Source organism: Chlorocebus sabaeus, unplaced genomic scaffold (genome assembly GCF_047675955.1).
Source record: "Chlorocebus sabaeus isolate Y175 unplaced genomic scaffold, mChlSab1.0.hap1 unalloc_scaffold_255, whole genome shotgun sequence".
NCBI lineage: Eukaryota > Metazoa > Chordata > Mammalia > Primates > Cercopithecidae > Chlorocebus > Chlorocebus sabaeus.
In genome coordinates, this window is record NW_027327543.1 from 261,346 (window position 1) to 285,080 (window position 23,735).

A 23,735-nucleotide genomic window follows, 5' to 3' on the forward strand; every position below is an offset into this window, starting at 1 on the left:
CTCTGATCGGTCCGTGAGGACACGGTACAGACCGCGGGGCACAGGCAGACGGCAGGCCAGGAGAAGGGGCTGCATTGCCGGGAGGCAGTGCTTTGAGCTCTAATGGATGGAACACTGCTAACCAGTGAAGGTGGAGAGAGGGCACCCATCTGAGAGCATGTAGAGGCAGCAAAGCGCAGCCAGCCTCGGGGAACCAGAAGCCACAGGGACATCAGGTTGGGTGCTGCTGTCTGCCGGCCACCAGCTGGGGGACTGTACTGGGCCTGGAGGGACATCCCTGACACTCCCCACCAGATGCCAGGGGCACCCCCAGCCCCAGGTGAGAACCATGGATCCCATGGCGAATGAGGCCAGCCTGTGGGAAGTGGGGCTGGGACAGCTCTGTACAGCTTAATAGGAAAGTTGGGTTCTATTTTGTGGGGTTTTGGTCACGTTGATGGCTAGTCAGGGCTGTCCGTCAGGAAGTGATTTGAGGACAGACTAGAGAAGGGGCTGCCAAGACCAGCGGAGCATTCGCTGTCTGGGTCCAAGGAAAAGGAAATAAAGGCTGGCGATGTGACAGTGGGGGGGAGCACAGAGCAAAGGAACTGGTGGAGACACAGGGCTGGCCCCACACAGGGCTTTGAGCAGCTACCCGGGGGTCGTCCTATTAATTCTCCTCATGGCCCCAAGAGGCGGCTGTGAGGATCCATCTCCTGAGGACAGAACTGTTCCAGAGCCACACAGCGAGGATCCACAGAACCAAGATCCGGGCCAGCTCCAAAGCGGGTGAACTTGTCCCCTCAGCCATGGTCCTAAGACAGGGATCGGAGCCCCCTGGACACACAGACACAGGAACTGCAGGAAGGGGAAACGGATGCCCTGGACCAGTGGCGGGACCTAGGGTTTCAGCCCTCCAGGGCCACTGGGACCAGTCACTGCACAGGTGGACACACGATGCTTTAACCCGCGCTGGGGGAAGGAGCCCACACTCTCAGGGTGGAGACCGCAGCTTGATCGGGCCGGCCTCCCTGCTGGGCACAGCCTGAGCTGCCCCAACCTGTACTGAGGTGCCCCAACGTTGGGGTGCTCAGAGCCACTCAGCTGAGATCGTGGTGCTTTCTGTAACCACCCTCGTTTCTTTATGGTATAGATCTGGACTCCATCCTTTGCAATGTGTGGGGTTCTAGGAAAAGGCTGGCCAGCCGGGGAAGTGTCCTGGGCTCTGTCCCAGTGATGACGAACTTGGCTGCCCACAAGGGCAGCCTGTTCACCACAGTGACCCCCGGGGACCACGCCTGCACCCACCTTGCTGAAGATAATTCACTTCTCATCCGTGAAAGAATAAAGCTAGACTAACTCAATTTCACACTCACTTCCAACTTTAACAACTTGTGTTAGGAAATCAAAGACAAGGACTCTGACCATGTCACAAACCCAGGAAGCAAAACCCGAGACTAACGGAATGATGCCACCTTCGCAGTTCCGAGCTCTACTAGTTGTTTTTCTTTTCTGGTCTGTTTTTCTCTTTTGGTTTAAATTGTCTCTGTTTCTCCCTCTCTGTGTCTCTCTCCTGGTTGCTCTGTCTCTCTGTGTCTCTTTTTAAGACTCTGTGTGTCTCTGTTTCTCTCTTCCCCTCATCTTTCTCTATCTTTCTATGTCTCTCTGTGTCTCTGCTTCTCTGACTTTTTCTGTCTCTCTCTCTGTCTCTCTCACTCTCCCTCTCTTTCCCTCTCTCTCTCTGTGTGTTTGTGTGTGTGTGTGTGTGTGTGTGTGTGTGTCTCACTCTCTTGGTTTCTCACTCTCACTCTCCATCTCGCAGCTCTCTTTGGTTTCACTATGCAAGCTGACTCTCCCCACCTTATAATACAGTGGGATTAGCAGGAACCGAGTGGACGCCACAGCCCCCGTGGGCCCGGGAAATCGCAGCTTCGTCATAGCTAAGCCCGCCGCGCTCAGTTTTTCCCACCACCTGGAGGATCTACTCTCCGTTCGTCCTTCCCGACCTCAGACTACAGAGAATACCTGGGGGCGAAGGTCGAGGAAGCCACGCCCGGAGGCTCCCAGCGCAGCCCCAGGAGGAATCCTGCCGGCAACTAGAAGCTGTGCGCGCAGCGGGGCTCTGCGCCAACAACCGCCGGAGCGGCCGGGCCTGCTGCGAACTTCCGCATCCAGGTGGGGTCTCCACGCCCCAATTCCACCCCGCCCCGCCATCGGCGCTCCCCGCAAGTGCAGGGCTTCCCCCCGCCCAGACGTTCGCGCCCACTCAAGGTCTCCCTCACCCGGCCCGGGAGATGCTCCCCGCGTTCTATCCCGCCCCACCCTGGCGCGCCCCCCAAACGATGTGACCCCCGCCCCCCTGTGGTCTCCCCTCCCCCGGACGCTGCCCCTGCCCCCACCTGTGGCACTCCGGGTATCCCTGAAGTCCCCAACCAGAGCCTTCCAGCCCACCCGCGAGTCTCGAGCACCAGAGACGCGGCCCCACCCGCAGGGACCCCGCCTACCTGTGGCGCTATCCCCACGTCTGCGGCCCACCTCACCGCTAGCACGGCCCCCACCTACGACGACCCCGGCGTAGGTGCTCCTGCCCACTCCCGCACCCCGCCCGCACCTGCCCCTTTCCCTGCACCTAGCCACGCCCCCGCTCCCGCAGCCCCTCCCGTGCGCTCGGGCCCCGCCCGTCACCGCCCATTGGCCCTGGGGCGGGGCGGGGCAGCAGTTCCGACTCCCGCGCGCGCGGGCAGGGTCCACATTGCCTACTGCGCACCGGGACTAGCGGCTCCCCTCGACCTCCTCGCCATGGACACTAACGACTCCCAGGCCCCTAAGGGCTCCTTGCGGAAGTTCCTGGAGCACCTCTCCGGGGCCGGCAAGGCAGTCGGCGTGCTGACCAGAGGCGAGGATGCTCAAGGTGCGCACCCCCCTCCCGGCGGCGAGGGAGGGGCGGACGGAGCCGAGGAGAACAAGGCGAAGGGGATTTGGGGGATGGGGCAGAAGAGGGGGGAAGCGATGGGAGGACGCGGGGAAAGGTGGAGGAGCGATGGGAAGAACCAGGGAGAAGAGCGGGGAAGCGATGGGGAGAACTGGGGAGAAGCCCGTGCCCGGCAGCGGCAGGGGTACCTGCGGGGCGGCATGAGCCATCAAGGCAGCCCCCGGGTCCTTGCCGGGTGGGGCGGAGGAGGAAGGGACATGGCGGTAGGAACCTCCATCCGGAAGATAGTGAGCTTTCCACCCCCTCCGGTTTATGTTTTAAATTGAGCCTGACAGAGGGGGTCGCCTGGAGGACCCTCGGGAGTCGTTCTGCCTCTGAGCTGTAGGACCCGGCCGGGCTTCCCCTCCGAAGCGTGGGTACAGCGCGATCACTTCCTAAGTGGCCCCCCGCCCTTCAACTCCGCCCCACGCCGCCCCCCAGCATGTCGAGGAAGAAACGGCCGGGTCCCCGCGCGCCTCCTGTCGCCTCGTGCCCCGCGCGGCGTGGGCGGGGTCCTGGCTGCTGCAATGCGGGACGCGGAGGGAGTGCTCTGGGTTCCCGCCTGGCGTCTCCGAGGCGGTCCGGCAGCCCCTCGCGTTTCCGCTGGGAGATTTTAAAAATGGGTTTCCTGCGCTCGCATGTGCTGTTGCCTTTCGGCTCGTGAGAAAACCGAAAACTAAAATGGGTCCCAGGCCCTCCCCGCAGACCTCCGCGGACGAGAAGGACCAGGAAGCGGGGACTCCGGGACGTCAGCGGCGCCGCGGCGCGGGCTCTGGGTTTCCCCTGCCCTGCAATGTGGAAGCGGCTCTCCAGGAGGGACCCGAGTCTGGGTCCACGACGCGGGCGCGCCAGGAGGACATTTAACATTGAAGAGCCGGAGGTGGTGGAGACTGCGCGCCCCAGGCCCCGGGTGCACGTGAGGGCGCCGGTGCCCGGACGGTGGAGCGCCCCAGGCCGCGCAGCCCCTGGCGGGTAGATCGGCGCTTCCCAGGCGAACGCCACCTGGGAGCCTTAGTGATAGCGCGGGCTGGAGACGCGACGCGCCCGGGGCTGGGTTTTGATTTTTATTTTCCCGGTTCCTCCTGCCGCAGATGCGTGGAAAGGCGCGGATGGCGGATTTCCTCCCGTTTCGGGACCGCGCACTGCACAAGGATGGAGCGGGAATGGGCCCCCGCCCTCGGTCCCGGTGACCTTCCCTTCGCCCTTGAGCGCGCGGGGCGGCACGGGTGCTGCATGTTGGGGCGCTGTCAGCGCCGCCCCGCCCGCCGCGAGCGCCTACGTGATGCCCGGCCCGTCGTCTCCATGCGCCCTGGCCCTGACATCAGTACGCCGCGCGCTCCCCGAGCCAGCAGCGCAGCCTCCCTAGGCCCAGCGCCCCCGCCCCCGCGGGACACCCCGGTGGCAGCGCCAGGCCCCGCCCGGCAGCCCGCCCCCCAGCGCCCGGGGAAGTGCTCTGGCGTTAGCGTTCTAGTTAAAGGACCCCAGCATCAGCGTTCCTCCTGCAGGGTTGGGTTCTCAGAGAAAGAAAAGGTGATGCAGCAGAGGATGGGATTGGAGAAATTAGGAGAGTGAAGTGGAAATAGCCTGGCCAGCGTGACTTAAACCGGCCGGGAGATGTGCGAGTACGAATGGAGCCGCCTTGGGGTCCTAATAGGACCCAGAGTGGCTTCTCAGTCAAAGGCCTTCAGAAGCAGAGGGAGCACCTGGAGTGACCTTACCTGGGCCGCGAAAGACAAGAAACCTTCGGCACGGGAAGAGGAACTGACCTCTGGAAGCCACCAGGGCAGGTGGAAGGTCAGGGTTTCAAGGTGATTTTGGAATTTAAGTGCTGTGGGTCCTGCACAGTGGCTCATGCTTGTCATCCCAGTGCTTTCGGAGGCTGAGGCAGGAGGGTCGCTTGAGCCCAGGAGTTCCAGAGCAGCCTGGACAACATCATGAGACTCTGTGTCTACAAAAAATAAAAAAGAAAGAAAAACACATTAAGATGCTGTATGTATTGGAAAGTATTTATGGGTCATTCTTTTGAGCTCCATGTCCAAAAGCTTGCTAAAATGCTTGGGAGTTTGTGTACAGGTACGTGAAATTAGGATACATTGGCAGAATCTCCGTGTTCTCTGTTGCCCTGGTTTTGCCACCTGGGAGGAGTTACACATATTGGAGGTTAGTAAGTCCACGCCTCTTCTCTTCTGGGGAAAAAGGTACTTTGGAAACCAGTATTATGTGGGAACGTGGCTTGGTTGGTACAGCCTCGGGTTAATGGGAGACAGCTGCTCTCAGCTCTGCAGATGGCATCAAATACGGTGGCCTTGAGCCCACGTGGGTCACACCTGGGCTGTCCCTGGGAAAGCCCGCCATGGCGGGTCGCCTGGGCTTTCTTTCCCTGGCAGAGCCGAAGTCACAATTTTTTTGTAAACTCTGTAAAGAGCTTTACCCTTCCGAGGTATGATCTTGAACCTGTTGGAGCATTTGGACCCATTTCTTTTAAGGAAGTTCACCTCCAGATGTGCTTAGAGGGCCTGGTCTTAGCTGCCACAGATTTACAAATCCTTTAAGTAAGTTATTCCTCGAGAATTTATCTGTTGTGCCCCCATTCTTTTTGCCATTTTATTCTGATTCTATATTAGTACTTGATTTTCCCTGACATAGAAGACTATTGCCTGTAGCTGGAGGTCAGAGAACACATTCACATTCAAGTATCAATTTCAGGGGAATTATCTGTCAGATGTGAAATTATGGTACAATTCAATATATTAAAATGACCATAGCTACCATTTGTTGAAAATATTTTGTATACTAGGAGCTTTACAATTCTTATCTCCAAGCCTAGATACATGGTCCCAAGAGAGGCATGCCCTCATTTTGGAAGTGGGGAGAAAGACTCACAAAGAAAAATAACTTAGGTAAGGGAGTGAGGTGCATACGCGATTGTGGTAGGAGCAAAACAGATCCTAATTCCAAATATTGTACTCTCCCTTAGACCACGAAGAGTACTTATGTCTGGCTCTGTCACCCAGGCTGGAGTGTAGTGGTGCCGTTACAGCTCACTGCAGCCTCAAACTCCTGGGCTCAAGTGATCCTCCTGCCTCAGCCTTCTGAGTAGCAGGGAAGACAGGAATGCAGCATCATGACCGGCTAATTGTTATTATTATTTGTAGAGACAGGATCTCACTATGCTGCTGAGACTGGTCTTGAACTCCTGGCCTCCTCTAGTGAGCCTCCTGCCTTGGCCTCCCAAAGAGCTGGAATTACAGACCTGAGCCGTCATGTCAGGCCTCCACCATGCTTTTCAGGGGCCTTTCTTGGTGGAGCTCCTTATTCTAGTTAATGCTCAAAAGTGAGCAAAACCCAACTTGCTCAAAATTACACAGATATTCTTTGGGTGGTTTTGTAAGGGGAACAGAAAATAACTTTTTATAGCGATAGGAGTCAAGGTGGCAAAAATGATATTAAGGCTTAATACCAACGCGATGGGCTGCTTTTCTTCTCCCAGTAGAGTTCATATTATTTAATTATAATATAAAATTGAAAATATCTTTCCTGTATTCCTGACTCCCCAGGCCTTGAATGAAGAAAGTATTTCTCAGGCTGGGTTTTTTGTTTTTTTTTGTTGTTTTTTTTTTTCCTTCTTCTTTGGGTATCTTCTGTCTCAGGCTGTGGGTTTTTGTTTTTTATTTTTTTTTTTCCCTGCTTCTTTGGGTATCTTCTGTTGTCCCAAGACATATCTGGAAACTTAAATTGATTTTCACCCAACCTAAAATAAGCTCCACAGCTCTGGATCGCGGACTGACCATGACTAAGTACCCACCGCCACATCACGCTGTGCCACACACCAAGAGTGACTCATTGTCTTCGTCACAGGTTGTGGCTTCTGCAGGGCCTGGTGCCTGGTGGAGCTGAGTGTACTGGGAAGTCCAGGGGCATTCTTAGGGTGGGCTGGATGCGAAAGCGGCGTCCTTTTTGCCTGTGGTGACGTGAACATCAATACAGTATTTATAGAAAGTTCACAGAAATGTAGTAAGCTTCAACCTTTCCAATCCTAGTGAGAATAGCTAGCGTTTAGTGACTCTGTTATGTGGCAGGCCCTCAGTGATCCTGGGCACTGACTTATCCCCACTTTACACATGAGCAAGGGATGCCCGAGGTGTACCGGCTTCCCTGAGTTCACAGAGCTCCCTGGTGTGGCCAGGCCCTGTGGCTGCTGCAGGGATGTTCAGGGCTGCGTGTAGCTGTGTCTTCACTGGTGTCCATCCCGTGCCCAGCACCACGCCTGGCGCTTGACAGGAACACAAGCGTTTGCTGCCTGCCTCCCGCCTGGAATCTCCACTGAGGAGCAGGAAACCAGGGGTTCTAGCTGTCTTCTTCATTCATGAAGTCCTTTAGAGGAATTCAACCTTCTCTAATCAAAAGTTTCCAATATCCTCAGATCAATGCGTATAAACTGTTAAGACTTCAAGATCACAACCTAAAAACCGAAGTCAGAAGTGTGAGGTTTCAATTGACTGGACATGCATTAGGTCAATGACACACATATTTATTGGACACCAGGCTTGAGCCCCACATGGGCACCTTTGGTATCTGAAGCAATATTCCTTGGGTGGTTTTGTGAGGGGAATAGAAAATGACTTTTTATAGCGATAGGAGTCAAGATGGCAAAAATGATATTAAGGCTTAATACCAATGTGATGGGCTGCTTTTCTTCCCCCAGTAGAGTTCATATTATTTAATTATAAGATAAAATTGAAAATCTCCGAAGCAATGCTTCAGAGCCCAGTAGGATGGAAGAGGAAACTGAGAACAGTGCCATTTCTCCTCACACAGCTCCGGCGCCCCTCACCATCCTGTGCACACACATTCTTTGATGGGATCTTTTCAGTGTAAAGTGCAGTAATTAATTTTGCAAAACTTACTGGGTCTGGGAGGCAGATGATGAGTGATGGTGTCACCCCGTCACACAGTGGGAGATTTATATGATGGCATCATTTTCTATGAATGCAGACCACCTTCTGTGCCATACTCGGATGACCCTTCGAAGCTAGACATTTTGTCATCTTTCAAAAGAAGCATGTTTTCCCCCTTGGTTACAGAAAACTAAAAGCTTTTGATACAGGACTCCAACCTTTTATCAGGGAGAATCAGGGCTCTTTAAATAAGCTCGACCAGTCGGATGGGCCGTCAGAAGCAATTAAAATTAGAAAGATGAAGATGCGGTAACAACCTGGTCAGGGCAAATGTCAGGATACCAGATTGCATGTTCACAGTTGCGTTTCTGTTAAGAACGTGCGGGTGAATATGGAACAGAGGGCCATGTGTCAGTAGTTGGGTTGCATTTTATGTTTCTTTTCTACAAGCCCTTTCTGGTGTTGTGTTTGTGTTTATTAGAGAGTAGCTGCCCAGAGGCTGCCGTTTCCCTCCCCACTCCTCCGTTCTCTGCATCTTCACCCCCAACTCCCAGTACTTTGGAATTACAGTCATTGTGTTTGTCAGGATGGAAGAGGCAGCCAGACACATGGCAGATCAGAGCACTGAGAGGCAGAGACTTAATAAGTCCCGCCGTGGCCCCACTGTCTCGAGTGCTGAGATAGGGCCTCGGTGTTTTTCTCTGCAGAATGGAGGCATCACTCAGTCTCTATCTTCTCTCCCTGTCTCTTTCTTCACTCCCCCCTTCCCTAACACACATCCACAGTGAAAGTCTTCAGGAGGCAAAAGAGAAAAGGCTGGACTGTGCTGGGCCCCCCCAACCCCGGGGCCCATTTGCTGTCTTCCCAGCTTCCGTGTGCCCAGAGCCGCCTGGGGGAGCCTTTGGAGGTGCAGATCCTGACTGTGTGGGTCTCAGTGAGGCTCCGACTCTCACGGGGAGGCGCCGGTGCTGCGGGTCCCCCTGGGGGCAGTGCCGCGGTTTGCAAATCCTGCAGATCAGCTTCTCCACTTCTCCAGGTTTCTCCAACATCAGATGCTCCCAGGAGTCCGGTGGGATTGTTTTCTGACTTTGACCAGGATTTTGACGGAGAAGATTCATTAATATAGGACCCCTTGTCTTAACGTACATAGGTAAATGATCTGATCTGAAGTTTTCTGAATGGAAAATGATTGAAGGAGTGGCATCCAGTAGCCTCGGGGAGTCATTCCGTCATATCTTTTCAGCTGTGTCTTACTACGATTAAGATTTTGTTTCTGTGTGTGGCGGGGCGGGTGGGGGACGTTGAGATGGAGTCTCGCTCTGTTGCCCAGCCTGGAGTGCAGTGGCTTGATCTGGGCTCACTGCAACCTCTGCCTCCCGGGTTCAAGTGATTTTCCTGTCCCAGTCTCCCAAGTAGTTGGGATTATAGACATGTGCCACCATGCCCACCTTTTTTTTTTTTTTTTTTGTATCTTTAGTAGAGATGGGGTTTCACCATGTTGGTCAGGTTGGTCTCGAACTCCTGACCTCAAGCGCTCCACCTGCCTCGGCCTCCCAAAGTGCTGGGATAACAGGCTTGAGCCACCACCCCCAGCCTTATTTCTGTGTTTCTGTAATCATTGCGCACATTAACGACCGCCTTCGGTGAGTCAGGGCAGGCTTTAGGCAAAAGAACTAAGCCCTCTCCGCCCCTGCGGCTCTCACTCCTGCGGTGAGGTGCGGGTACAATGTACCTGTAGCCGGACCTGAGAAGAAAAGCTCCTGTCTTATGAAAGGGCCCGGGGAGCCTCTGGTTGGGGCCGTTTGACCTGACCGGAAGGTGAGGGAGGAGTCGGTAGAGGTGGGTGGGCCAGTGGAGGACTTTGGATTCGCCTTGGGGGAACTGGGAAGCAGACTGACTGTCTCCGATAAGGGTGGCTTTGTGGAGAGGAGAGGACAGGAGGGGAGGTCGTGAGTTTAGGGTCTCACAAGGAGCGGCCACAGATGCAAGGTTATGGGGTGGGGCGTGTGGCAGGGCAGCCTTGTGCCCACAGACACACCCCGCCGAGGAGACCCAGGGACTCAGCTATGACAGCTGGAAGGCGGAGCATGTGAGCTGCAGCAGACACAGGCAGGTGGGGTAAAAGGAGAGTCTTCGCAGCAGTGCTTAGAATAGCAAAAAGTGGGAAAACCAGCAAAAAGCTATCAATAGGAGATTAATGAATCCATTATGGCACCTAGAATGGAAGGAATTTTTGTCAGCGTTTAATAAGGAGCTTTGTGCTGGTCGAAAGTCAGGAGGTGCCCAGTACACTCAAGGGCAGTATTGAAGAGCTGAGTCCAGAGCAGCTCTGCACAGCAGATCCCCCTGGGGCCAGAGGGGCCGTTTGCAAATCCAGGCAGATCCGCTTCTTGAAGGTTTCTCCAACGGGAGCATCTCCCAGGATTGAGGCTTGCATGGGTGGCCTGTGTTATATATGCAATTTTAAATGATCTAGTTGCCACATTAAAGAAAGGCAGGTCCGGAGGGGGGGACGCTGGGTGCCATGACTCACGCCTGTAATCCCAGCACTTTGGGAGCCCAAGGCAGGTGGATCACTTGAGCCCAGGAGTTTGAGGCCAGCCTGGGCAACATGGCGAGACCCAGTCTCTACAAAAAATACAAAACAATTAGTCGGATGTGGCGGTGCATACCTACAGTCCCAGCCCCGTGGGACATTGAGGTGAGAGGATTGCCTGATCCCAGGAGTTGGAGGCTTCAGTGAGCTGTGACTGCACCGGTTCACTCCAGCCTGGGCAACAGAGTGAGACCCTATCTATAAATAAATAAATAAATAAATAAATAAATAAATAAAGTGAGACCCTATCTATAAATAAACAAACTATATTTTCTATTCAGCCCACTATTTTGATAACAATCAGTTATTGTGTTATTAATATTTTACACTGTTTTCCATACTTAAGTCTTTGAAACCCAGTGTGTAAAGAATCTTCAAGTACATCTCCATGTGGACGGGACACACGTGGCCAGCGGCTCCTCTGAGGGACAGTGTGGTCACGGCGATGGGTGGCGTGTGCTGCCTGTACATAGAAGGTCCCCGTGTGAGTGTTTCTGCGAAGGCCCTGAGGGATGGGCAGGGGAGGGCCGACACCGTCCCAGCCACACAGAGGACCCTGGAATGCAGCAGGCTGCCAGCGCGCCCCCACCCCAGCCGCTCTGCTGCCTGAGCTCTTTCCCAGATGTCCACTTAGCTAACCTCCCTCACCTTCTTCCCTTTCCTTCTTTCCCCAAACGTCACTCTCAGGCAGGTCTGCAGGCTCTCCGATTGTCAATGGCAGCCCATCTCCATCCTCCACCCTCTTAACACCCCCCACCCCACTTGCTATTTTTCTCCTCAGTGCTTACGGCCATCCACCCCTGGGCATCATGCATTTGTTCACTGTGTTTCTTGCTTTCGGGTCTCTCCTGATTGGAACAAGCTCCGCCAGGACCAGAGGCTTTCCATTTTGTCACCGATGCATCCACATAGCTCCCGGCAGAGATGGCGCTTGGGGCACCTGAGGTGGACAGTGGCTGGTGGTTGAGCCCTACAGATTTATCTCAAGCCCTCCCCTGACCCTACCGGAAGACACGGTGGTCTGCACAGTCCAGATAGTCAGAGAGGCCCCCCGGCTCGATGACTTTGAACCGGCGGGGGTGGGGAGGGGGGAACAGCACCGTCGACAGAAACCCCCCTTGGTATCCCACCTCCCCATGCCTACATAATCCCTGCATTATCAAAGGAGAGACCCCTAGAAGGAGGTTTGGCAGCAGGAGTGAGATCAGCGCAGTGTAAGCTCATTTTCTGACAAACCAGTGGGAGGAGTTGGCAAACCGACTTTCTCAAAAAGAATGTATGCATCGAAATTAGCAAGTGAGTGATCAGCAGTGTGGGAAAATTCAGGAAAAGCAGTTCAGTGCTGTGAGAGAGGGCGAGGCAGGGAGCTTTATTACTCCAGACAACGGAGGAGGTAAAAGGATAGACCTAGATTATTTCACTAGAGTTCATCTATTCTTTTTTTTTTTTTTTTTGAGAGGGAATCTCGCTCTGTTACCCAGGCTGGAGTGCAGTGGCGCAATCTCGGCTCACTGCAACCTCCGCCTCCCGGGTTCAAGCGATTCTCTTGCCTCAGCCTCCCAAGTAGCTAGGACTACAGGCGCATGCCACCACGGCCGGCTCAGTTTTCTTTGTATTTTCAGCAGAGAGGAGTTTCACCCTGTTAGCCAGGATGGTCTCAATCTCCTGACCTCGTGATCTGCCTGCCTTGGCCTCCTAAAGCGCTGGGATTACAGGCGTGAGCCATCGTGTCCAGCCTATTCCTTTTTTTAAAAAAATACAATTTAGATTTTATCAGAATAGAATCCTAGGAAGCTGAGATTTGTAAACTGGGAAATCCATCTCCTCCAAGTAGCCAGGAAATAAGCCAGGTGACCTAAGTCATTCTTGCTAGGCCCTGGTGTGGGCCGGGGATGACTGACTCAAGGAAGAAGCTGTTAAAAAGTATATCATATGAAGAAAGTGATTTACTAATTGATCAGAGTAATGACCACATATTTCCTATGTAACCACTCCCTCATTATCTCCAACTTTATCTTTGGTTCTCATGACAAGATTATCACTTCCCAGAAAACTGGGTTTTTTTGCAAATTACCAGGAGGTGTTTTTCCAAATGGTAAGGTTCTTCTTTGGTGGGAAGATGTTTTCTCCTGGAAATCCTTAGGAAAGTTATTTGATTCTTGGGTTGGGCTCCCAAAACCAAAACAAAACAAGATGGATTATCCCCAGGATACCTGAGCTATAAGGACAATCTGTAGCTTGAGCGTGGAGTGAAAGACACTGAAACTGCCCTTTGTCCCAAATGGCTGTGTGCCGGGGCCCTAGAACAGCCCTAAGGAGGTGGTGAAACAGGTGACATTTACCTGTGAGGCTGAAAGCCCTCATTGCCAGGCTGTGAAAGTCCGCACTGCAGGTGTGCACGTCTTTATCCCTGTCCTGTGGGTGACAGAGCCTGCCAGTGAATGCTGGTGCATTTCCTTCTTGCTTTTCATCCACCCGTGTTCTCCTCCCTCCTAACCCCTCACTGAATGTTCCTGGGGCTTCATCAGGTTTCACCCTGCAGGGCCCAGCAGGAGGCAGCTGATTTGCAGTCCTCACCATTCAGAAGTTCAGAGGGAGGGCTTAGAACCAAACAGGCTCCACCCCCAGGCAATTAAATGAGCATCTGGCCTCAGCAGGCATTATTTTCCTTCAAGTTCCCATTGGTGACTCTAAGGCACAGGTATCATAATAGAGGAAATCAGGAAGTCTTGAAAGTTAAAAGGAAATAAAACTAGGGTTTACCCTGTAGCTTCACCACTTCACTAAGGTCGTTACCTTCCAGTAATCAGTTTATCCCCCTCAGAGCCTCAGCTTTCTCATACCTCCAGGGAGGTGTCAGGAGCTCTGCGGGCTTCCTGTGAGAATAATCCGGGCCTGGGCTCTAGCTGTGGGTGTGCAGTCAGCAAGGGACGCCCTACTAGGTCCCACCAAGTGCTGCCAGCCCCTGAGCTCAAGGAGGACACGTGAAGAAAAGCCCTTTGCAATGTAGGGCTCCATCCCACCAACGTGCAAGTGAATAGAAGTCCTTTCAAGACCTAGTATTGTGTATTTTTAAAAGTGTGGTGCCCCATCACCTGGAAATTGCTAGAAATGCAGGTTCCCAGGCTCCCTCTCCACCTGTGAAACCCTGGGGGTGGCCCAGCTACCTGGGGTGCCGCGGCCGCTGATGGTGCTCCTGCTGTGGGGCGGTGTCACTGTTCTTTCCAGGTGGGTACAGGTGGACCCAGGGGTGGGGGGTGGGGAGAATCCCACAGGGACTTCAGGGACTGAGTTTAGTGCTGGGGTGTGTTTCTACTCTGCACAGGAGTCTCCTGGGGTCACCTTGTGTATCATGTCCAGCTTTTTTTTTTTTTTTTTTTTGAGACAGTGTCTCGCTCTATCGCCCAGGCTGGAGTGCGATGGCGCCATCTCCACTCACTGCAAGCTCCTCCTCCCGGGTTCACAGCATTCTCCTGCCTCAGCCTCCTGAGTCGCTGGGACTACAGGCGCCTGCCACCACACCCAGCTAATTTTTGTACTTTTAGTAGAGATAGGGTTTCACCACGTTGGTTAGGCTGGTCTTGAACTCCTGACCTCAGGTGATCTCCCCGCCTCGGCCTCCCAAAGTGCTAGAATTACAGGTTTGAGCTACCATGCCCAGTGGGCTAATTTTTAAGTTTTAGAGATGGGTTCTCACGGTTACTCTTGCTGGTCTCAAACTCCTGGCCTCAAGCAATTCTCCCATCTTAGCCTCCCAAAGTGCTTGAATTTGCAGGCATGAGCCAACACACCTAGCCAGAAATTGATCTTTCATTTTAAACTTCATCTAGAGATGTGACAAAAACCAAACGAAGTATTTGTTAAAATACTTTATAACCCTAGGTACAGTAATAGAGTAATCCAACTGACAATTTCACAAAAGTCAATTTTTGGCAACAAGTTCAAGGTTATACATGTTAATAAAGATAACACATTTATTCAACCAGAAGAAAAAGGGTACAATGACAGAATTTATCTTTTTCTTTACTATGTTGTCTGAGCTATGGTTAAGGTTTGGGGAACTAGTATCTTAAAGAACCTTCAGAAATTTCTCATTCTAGAATTTAGAAACAAATTTTACACTCTTGGGGTTGAGAGAATCCAGGAGCAATCACCACCCCTAGTGTCCCGATGCTACTCTCCAAAGGCCCTTCCCCACTAGCCACAGAAATCAGAGCTCCCTGGGAAACAGACAGTTGAGCCTCTGGAGGAGGAAGGCCTGGCTGTGCCTGCGTTAGGGAGGTGGGGATGGGGGCATACAAACCAAAGAAGTGAGACCAAAATGGGCCAACAGCTGTGGCAAATGTCGGCATAAAAATAAATAAATTCCATCTGATCACATGGTCTCAAATATATACATATACAGAAATATTTGTGAGGTCACAGTGGTACTAAAAAACAAAACAAAGACGACTGGGGGGAAAAAAAGAAGAAAAGAAAGAACTCTTTTCTCCATGTTGGGCGCAGTGGCTCACACCTGTAATCCCAGCACTTTGGGAGGTCAAGGTGGGCAGACTGTTTGAACTCAGGAGATCGAGACCAGCCTGGGCACCACGGCGAGACTCTGTCTCTACAAAAAAACATAAGCACTAGCTGGGCATGGGGGTGCACATCTGTAGTCCCAGCTACTCAGGTGGCTGAGGTGGCCCAGGAGGCTGAGGCTGCAGTAAGCTAAGACCATGCTATTGTAGTCCAGCCTGGGGGACAGAACCAGACCCTGTCTTTAAAAAAAAAAAAAGACAGCTTCTTCTGTCAACATTAGAGGTAGTTCCTGCACCACCCCTCCTCCTCAAACTGGACTTCCCAGGGAGAGCAGCCGCCCCTGCCTTTTCCACAGAACCATATTTCAAGATAACCCAAGAGCCCCAGCTGATGTGGAACTCTTCTTTGAAGAAGTCCAGCAAACGAATGAAGAATTACAGAATTTGAAAACTTCACAAACTCTAATAAATGATTCAGGCAATAATCCTCAATGAATATGAAAACCATTAATAGGTTGATGAGGAATTATCACAGGACACCAGAAACTCAAGTGCACCAGATGGTCTGTGGCTGAAGGGAGAAAGCAGATCTTCACAAGACGGTGGCCGACTCTCAGCATGCACCCTGCTGGTGTGAGACCCCCCGGTGGAGGCAAGCAGGCCTCACACGATGGTAGGATGTGGCCATCAATGCAGAACTCCCCACGAGGGACTCTGCTTAAAAAGGCGCAGCCTGACTCAAACTAAGGCTTTGGATCTAAGTTCCAGTTCTCAGGAAACACAGGAACATGGCACCCAACACCACACAGGAGCAGCCAGGACACCTGGAAAGTGAGAGCGCCTGGAGGAAACCCGGCCTGCACACTCCTCTGCCGTCCCCGAGAGGGTGCCCAGGAGAGACCCGGGCTGATCAGGTGTGATCTGTGGGACCCTGTGCAGCAAACACTTTGGGGCCAACTAGAAAATGTGAATATGGAATAAGAAATAGGCAGTTTTATGAAAGTATGTTTTATTCTATTAAAACTGAAAATGGCATTAGCTCATGTAAGAAAAAATCATGTTTTCAGGTCACAAATTCAAATATTTAGTGGTAAATGATGACATTTATAATTTACTTCCAAAAACTTCACAAGGAAAAGGATATCTATTATGTGATAAGTGTTTAGGGGCTCATTATCCTAGTCTACTTTTCTGTATACTTGAAAGTTTTCATAATTGTTTTTATATAAACTAACCTTGCAAATATGTTTTTACATTAGCATTTATATGTAAATTATTAGTGTTTTATAGGATACGTATAACTATATTATTACTATAATGACCTTATACTAGTGACATAAGAAACAAGCGATAGATCAGAAAGTGAGGATGTGATGAAGGTTCTGTGACTGCATCCACTATCGGAAGAGCACTTCTCCATGCCAAGGAGAGGCTCGAAGCTAAGCATTGCTAAATGTGAGAGACGCCATGTCATGAAATTGGAAGAACACAAACAAGTTAACTTTCCACAATCCACCATCAAACTTTTCCAACAAAATATTAGCTAGCATTGCTTGGGTGATAGTGAGTGGTATGAAATTGCTTAAGCTTCTCCCACATAAGCTCCGGGATGCACAGTGGGTCACCCCTGGAGACCACTGAGTACGTGTGGTCGGGAAGAAGTCTATTTTGAAGGTGCTGGGGGAATATCCTCTCATTGTCTGTCTTGAAATGTGAAATAAATAAGAATATATACATTTAAAATAATACACACATACTACATTACTTACAATATAGCCAATTGATCACATTCTGGTGCATATGCCTGTAATACTTTGCAAATAAAACTGTTCTAATGGTAACAAAAAAAAAAAAAAAAAAAAAGACACCCCTGCAGGCATTGTTTAACACCGTATTCAATCACTCATCACCCATGCACAGGACCCAAGGATTGAGAACAATGGACTTTTTGATGTGTGTTGCAAATTGGAGGGATCACCAGGTCTGCCCACCAGCCAGGAGGGAAGTGGGGAGAAGCTCTCACCCTAACTTGAGTTTTAAGAAGGCTCCTTGGAAGAAAAGACCACCAAATTGAGAATGAAAGGTAAGAAATAGTTCACCAGCTGAGGGGGGCTACGGGAGTCAGAGAGCAGGCCACCCACGAGCCCCAGGGACACCAGCACAGGCAGGTTGTCAAAGTCACAAGGGGACATGAAGACACGGGCCCAGGACAGCAGCTCTTAATCCAGAATGGTCTCAAGGCTCCTTTACACTCTGAAAAATTAACCCATTTATGCCTGAGGTTGCAATTTTTTTTGTAAAAATTCAGACCTTGGCAATGACCTTGAGCTGTAGGATACAAATAACTCCCACAAGCTTAGGATTCCAATAATGGAACACGAGGCATAAAAGGGTTTTAATGAGGACCCAAGCAGCTTTTGATTATGTGGGCTTTTTTGCCTGTGTAGGTGCCTGTGTGTGTTTATATAATTTTTCTATATTCTAAATTAAAGCTGAGACATTTACAAACTACTTATGCATTAAGGTAAGCCATCATTACATGATAATATAAATATGTTTGAAAAATATTTCTCATAACAAAGTAAAAAACTGACTACTTAGAGTGATGCTGTGTTGCCTTTTTTGCAAACCTCTGTAGTGTCTGGGTCAGAGGTGAAGCTGGACTCCCCCATCTGCTCTGTATGCAGCTTGGTGCGTGTCACACACCTCGCCACGCAGCCTCTAGAAAGTACACCATGTACTTGGGCAAGAATGAGTGAAAAAGACAATGTGTTGATAGTGGTATGAAAAGAGCTTTTCTCTCGCTGCAGATCATACACGGGGGTCGTCAGACATGGTCTGAGACAGCATCCTGGCCCCGCTAATCCCCTGGCTTCTGCTCACAGCACTGACCTAGCTAATCCAAGAACATGTCACCTATAATGAGAATATTATATAAAAATCAACCACCTTACAGATGTGTCTGTATCATGGTTCTGTACATGGGTAAGGTAAGCTGAACACAACATTAAAAAGAAAGAAAACTTACAAACCCTCCCTTCATCTCACTAAAGACGACTCCTTTAAAGACCAAGGGTGTCTGGGGTCGCTAGGATTCTCGTGTTCCAGCCGCCATCCTTCCTGCCTGAGGACAAATAATTATAAGCTGACAGTGACTCAAATACTAAAGTCTGCATCAACTAGTTAATCACTCATGACATACCAGAAATCCAGCTCGTGTAAACATGGGAAAAAGGTGGCGTCCAAATACACTGAGAGGAGATTCTGAAGGTCCTTGGGATTTTGTGTGGAAAATGGATACAGAGTATAATCACTAGCTGGGTACAAATGAAAAGTGAAATTGTAAAATATAACAGATTTCTACTAAAATTATTGAGTCTCAAGCCTCATTTCCCCTTTGTCCTAGGACAGTAAGTTGTAGCTATTCTTGAGATGGGGCAGTGGCTCCATACTCTGGCCCCCGACCTTACTTTAGGTAAGCCTCCTGGTAAGTGTCCATACTTTTCGGTATGAAAGAAACTGTCTTCTCTTTCAGTCATGCCAGCCGGCCCTCTCCCTCAATCACATACCACGTCCCTGTGATCACAACACTTGCCACCCACTCCGTCCGGGTGCCATGAGTCACCTGGCCAAGCACACACAGCAAGTCGCTGGCAGAGGTGAGACCTCGGGTCTCCTCAGCCCAATCTAGGGAGCCTGCCATCCAACCACCATGCATAAGTGGCCCACTACGACCTGCATCATCTACCGCTGTTAAATTACTCGTTTCCAAGCTTACCGTACTTTGTAACAGATGATCAATGCATTTAAAATCAGCAGATACAGTGAGATGTCTGCTTTCTAACAATATATAGCTTTAATAATAATAGCGCTCATGGTAGCTATTTCTCAAACAAGAAACATGACTTATCGTAAGTTTCTATGGCTGGACACAGTGGCTCACACCTTTAATCCCAGCACTTTGGAAAACCAAGGTGATATGGTTTGGCTGCGTCCCCACCCAAATCTCATCTTGAATTGTAGTTCCCATAATCCCCACATGTTGTGGGAGGGACCTGGTAGGAGGTGATTGAATCATGAGAGCGGTTCCCCCCATATTATTCTCGTGACAGTGAGTACGCTCTCACGAGATCTGACAGTTTTATAAGGGGCTTTCCCCTTCACTTGTCATTCTCTTCCCTGCCACCCTGTGAAGAGGTGCCTTCCACCACGATTGTAAGTTTCCTGAGGCCTCCCCAGCCATGCAGAACTGTGAGTCAATTAAACCTCTTTACTCTTTAGGTCATTCTTTATAAATTACCCAGTCTTGGGTATTTCTTCATAGCAGTGTGAGATTAGACTAATACACAAGACAAGAGGATTACTTGAACCCAGGAGTTTGAGACCAGCCTAGACAACAAAGCAAGTTTCCACCTACACACACACACACACACACACAATGAGCCAGGCGTGGGGGCACCTTGTCCCAGTTACTTGGGAGACTGAGGTGAGAGGATCGCTTGAGCCCAGAAGTTTGAGGCTGCAGTGAGCCCAGATCATCCCACTGCACTCCAGCCTGGGTGACATGGTGAGTACCAGTCTCAAAAATAAGTACATTTCTATAAAATTTGAAAAATAAAGGAGTGAGTTTATAGTACTGGCTACTATTAATAAGGACCTCACCCAGAGTGAGGTGTCTTTGCCCTCACTTTGCAGGATTTCACAAATGCTCTGAGTCTGTTGTCAGGACTCCCATGCCTGGACCTTGCCTGGGACCCCCTAGTCACTGCGCTGGTTCCCTTGCTGGAGCCCTGCCCAGAGGCAGCTGCTTTCTTACACCACCCTCTCCAGGAGCTCTTCCCTTTCCCCCCAGCAGCAGCAGCAGCAGCAGCAGCAGCAGCTCCCACCCTTGTCCTTGGCCCTCCGCATGGCATCCACCATGTGCTTCCAGTCACAGCTGCATCAGTCTTTCTAGATGGTAAGTTGTTTTTTAAATTTGCTACAACATCAAGCATAGCACAGAGCCAACAGCTGGCCAAATATGTGAAGTGTGGTCATTTTTAGTTACTATGCTAAAAAAAAAAAAAAAAAAAAAAAGGAAAAGACTTAAGCAAATAACAAAACAAAAATGAATCCATTTTAATATAAACCCAAGTAAGTATAAGTCCACAATTTCTTCTTTATAATTTTGAAACCCAAAAGGCTCAGAAAACTGAAAGATTCTGCAGAAGTTTAGAGCAAACTATTTGATGGCAAAACCTGACTGAACAGATCAGGGCACTGAGTCTTCGTGCTCACACTCAGCGAATCATCAGGTTTGGCTGCAGAAACCTGAGTGTGTCTGATGACAGACCCAGCTGGAAGTGTTACTCTCTCAAATCTGACAAGAATCAGGCTTCGCGGGATTCCAGGAAGGGACCGGGGGTCATTTCTCTTACAAGCTTTGTTCAGCCGAGTAGCCATCATGCAACAGGAGCTGGGCCAGGGCCTTGGGACACGAGGACAAGGCTAGTCTCCACCCTAAAGGGCCCGTACCTATGCCAGAAACCACACCTGCAATGTATGTGGATTTATGAGGAGGTGCCGAGAAGGACCCATACCTGGTTTATGGTGAATCCGTGGATCTTGTCTCCTAGTTGATAGTGTAGAGCCCTCTCACAAGCCCGGTTACTGTTCCATCGCCACGCTCTGTGGTGTGCATGTCTAGACTAAAGGTCATCTAAGTTAGATGAGCTGCAGGAAAATTATCTGGCTAACATTATTCAGCCACATAGTGAAAATACTCTTACATGATAAAGATCATTAATTAGATAAAAATTAAATACTGCATCTTCCAAAATCTTGCACATTCCAGAAAACTAATTTCTGGTAAGACCCTTCCCATTTTAATGACCTTTTATCTTACCTAAAGCTTCAGTGTTGGAAACCTTTTCTTTATACATGTTCAAAAATAACTATAATACAATTATGGTTTAAATTCCCCTTAAGAAACTCTTAAACAAAAGGGCTTCTTTTCCTCACAGAATCCTCACAAGCCTTCAAAATATTGGAAGAAATTCACACTACAGTTAAATCCCATTACATGCCTACCGAATTGGTGAAAACTTTTTAAAAAGCCTAATATTACCAGGAGCTCTCACACACTGCTAGTCATACTGCTCTCATACTGCTACGTACACTGCTACCTGTCCCACAGGGAGTACAAAGTGGAACAACTTTGGAAAAACACTTGGCATTCTTTAGAAAGCTAAGCAGGCAGGGCATGGTGGTTCACACCTGTAATCCCAGCACTTTGGGAAGCCGAAGAGTTCCAGACCAGTCTGGCCAATATGGTGAAACCCAGTCTCTACTAAAAATACAAAAATTAGCCAGGCGTGGTGGCAGGTGCCTGTAGTCCCAGATACTTGGGAGGCTGAGGCAGGAGAATCGTTGAAACCGGGAAGCAGAGGTTGCAGTGGGCCGAGATCACGCCACTACACTCCAGCCTGGGCGTCAAAAAAAAAAAAAAAAAAAAAAATCTGAATACTGGAAATCCGTTCACCTCTTGGTCTACATCCTCCACACCTTACACTGCTGCACCAGCACTCACAGACAAGATTGTCAGCACAAACTCTGATAGTCCCAAACTCAACTCACCTGGAGGTGTAACGACAGCGAATGGATAAACTGCAGACTAATCATTCAATTAAAAAAAAAACTAACCAACAAAAGTGCCTACAACTGCATATAACAAAGATGAAGGTCACATAATGTTAAACAAAAGATACACACGATACAGTATTATCCTAAACAGGTATTATTCAAACAGGTAACAAGATACTGTCAGAATGCATAGAGATGGTAAAATATTTTTAAAAAGCAAGGACATTTCTGTATGATAGTGCTAATCTAAGCGGGAGGGAGAGGGTTATGAGCAGTTAGGGGAAATCTTCAGCTTGGTCATGCGGACACTTTTTTTTTTTTTTTTTGAGACAAGAGTCTTGCTCTGTTGCCCAGGCTAGAGTGCAGTGGTGCAATCTCGGCTCACTGCAACCTCCACCTCCTGGGTTCAAGCAATTCTCCTGCCTCAGCCTCCTGAGTGGCTGGGACGACAAGTGCTCACCACCACGCCCAGCTAATTTTTGTATTTTTAGTAGGGACGCGGTTTCACCATGTTGGCCAGGCTGGTCTTAAACTCCTGACTTCAAGTGGTCCGCCCGCCTTGGCCTCTCAACATGCTGCGGTTACCGGCGTGAGCCACCGCGCCCAACCTACTTATTTTCTAATTATTCTCACCTGGATGAGATGGCTTACGCCTGTAAGCCCAGCAATGTGAGAGGCTGAGGAGGGGGATCACTTGAGCCCAGGAGTTCAAAACCAGCCTGGGCAACAGAGCAAGATCCCGTCTCTTCAAAAAAAAAAAAAAAAAAAACACTTTATTTTCTCAAATTGTACTATATGTCTTACGGGCTTTTCTACATTAATATATCCCACCAAAATATTTTAAAGATATATACAGGGGAAAAGAAAACACCTATTCGGTCACTGTCAACATTATGAAGATATGCTGTAGTCAACATTTGCTTACTGATTTAGCAAATTTCAGAATTATGGGACAGAGACGCATTTTAAGAAGTTACTTATGAGCAAGGACATGATAGGAAACCCATGAGCGGTAAGGCCAGGGTCTCCCCCGAACTTTCCAGTAACCTGCTGCCAAACTCACGCCACGGACGCCCCGTGTCTCCCCCCGGCCTGGGCCGGCAGCGCTGAACTGTTACATTAAATACTGGCTCGTGGATTACCATGAGCACTAAACCGCTTCGTCAATTTTTTCCCCCATAAACTGAGTCGTTAAAAAACCAAAAAAAGTTAAATTCCGGGAGGCTTCAGTTCTCTGAACACAGCCGGACTTTAAGAGTGGGCTGTGGGCGCCTCGGGTCTCTTAAGGACTCGGCCTCCAACAAAAATGAACTAGGAGCAAAGACACCAGCGAGAACCGCAACTGCCGGCCCCATTTACTACCCCCATTAAAGCCCACTCCAAAGGAGGGCCCTGCCGGGAGCGCCACGGGCAGACCCGGCCCCCAGCCCGGGGCATCGGCCCCGGGGTCCTCCGGCCTCAGAACCCCGGATGTGGGAGCCCAAGGAAGGCCCCGGCAGGGCCTCGGGGTGCGGGGCGCCCACAGTGCGGGGAGCTGCAAGGCTTGGGCGCAGGGACCCCTACGTCTCCGGCCCGCCCTGGACCTTCCTCTCCCGGGAGCCAGCACGCCGAGCACTTCTAGCCGCCGACCGCAGCGCCTCACCCGCCGCCCAGCCGCCTCAGAGAACTCAACCCCCTCCGCGCGCCACAGCGCCACATGGCATAAGACCAGCTCGGGGCTGGCGAGGGACCCCACTTAACGCGACGTAGGGCGTGGGGCGGGGCTTGCTGTGACGGCCACCACTCCTATTGGTCAGCGCGAACGGCAACGTCCTCTGCGATAGGCTGTAGATGAAAAGGGCGGGCCTCCACTGCTCTGGGACGGGCGGGAGGGCGGTGCAGAGGGCGATGGGCGGGAGGAGCGGGGCCGACATGCCGAAGGAGGCGGCAAGGGGAGAAGCGTGCTCACGGGTAAAAGGGGCGCGGCCGGCTTGACGAAAGGGGCGGGGTGGGGCCAGCAGCAGGATGTGGACAGTAGAAGGAGGGGGAAGTGGGCAAGGGAGAAGTGGGACGTGGCGAGAGGCGTGTCTATGCAGATGAGTGGGGCCTGGTGAAGGGCGGGGCTGCGCGGGTGAAAAGAGGGGTTCCTGGAGGGCGTAGTGCTATGTTGC

The 23,735-nt window shown here is 50.7% G+C and overlaps 1 protein-coding gene and 1 long non-coding RNA gene across 13 annotated transcripts in view; one reads left to right on the forward strand and one right to left on the reverse strand.

The window, feature by feature from the left end:
* The window catches only part of LOC119622944 (uncharacterized), a 157,297-nt gene extending 135,085 nt beyond the window's left edge, over window positions 1-22,212 (reverse strand). For 9 of the 12 annotated variants that reach the window (XR_012092334.1, XR_012092333.1, XR_012092324.1 and 6 more), the window contains exons 1-6: window positions 20,544-22,212; window positions 12,787-12,859; window positions 11,233-11,384; window positions 10,786-10,907; window positions 10,521-10,638; window positions 4,669-4,898 (exon numbers count right to left, since the gene is read on the reverse strand). This is a non-coding gene — a long non-coding RNA (uncharacterized lncRNA). Of the gene's footprint in view, window positions 1-4,668; window positions 4,899-9,892; window positions 10,293-10,520; window positions 10,639-10,785; window positions 10,908-11,232; window positions 11,385-12,786; window positions 12,860-13,797; window positions 20,016-20,543 lie in introns of those variants that run through there. The other 3 variants (XR_012092327.1, XR_012092335.1, XR_012092331.1) reach the window with 3 other exon arrangements.
* LOC140711177 (uncharacterized) lies at window positions 329-4,953 on the forward strand. The gene is made up of 4 exons (XM_073014086.1): window positions 329-357; window positions 1,991-2,154; window positions 2,405-2,890; window positions 4,042-4,953. The coding sequence occupies exons 1-4, from the start codon at window positions 329-331 to the stop codon at window positions 4,314-4,316; spliced, it is 954 nt and encodes a 317-aa protein (XP_072870187.1). The 3' UTR covers window positions 4,317-4,953.
* Window positions 22,213-23,735: the final 1,523 nt, after the last annotated feature.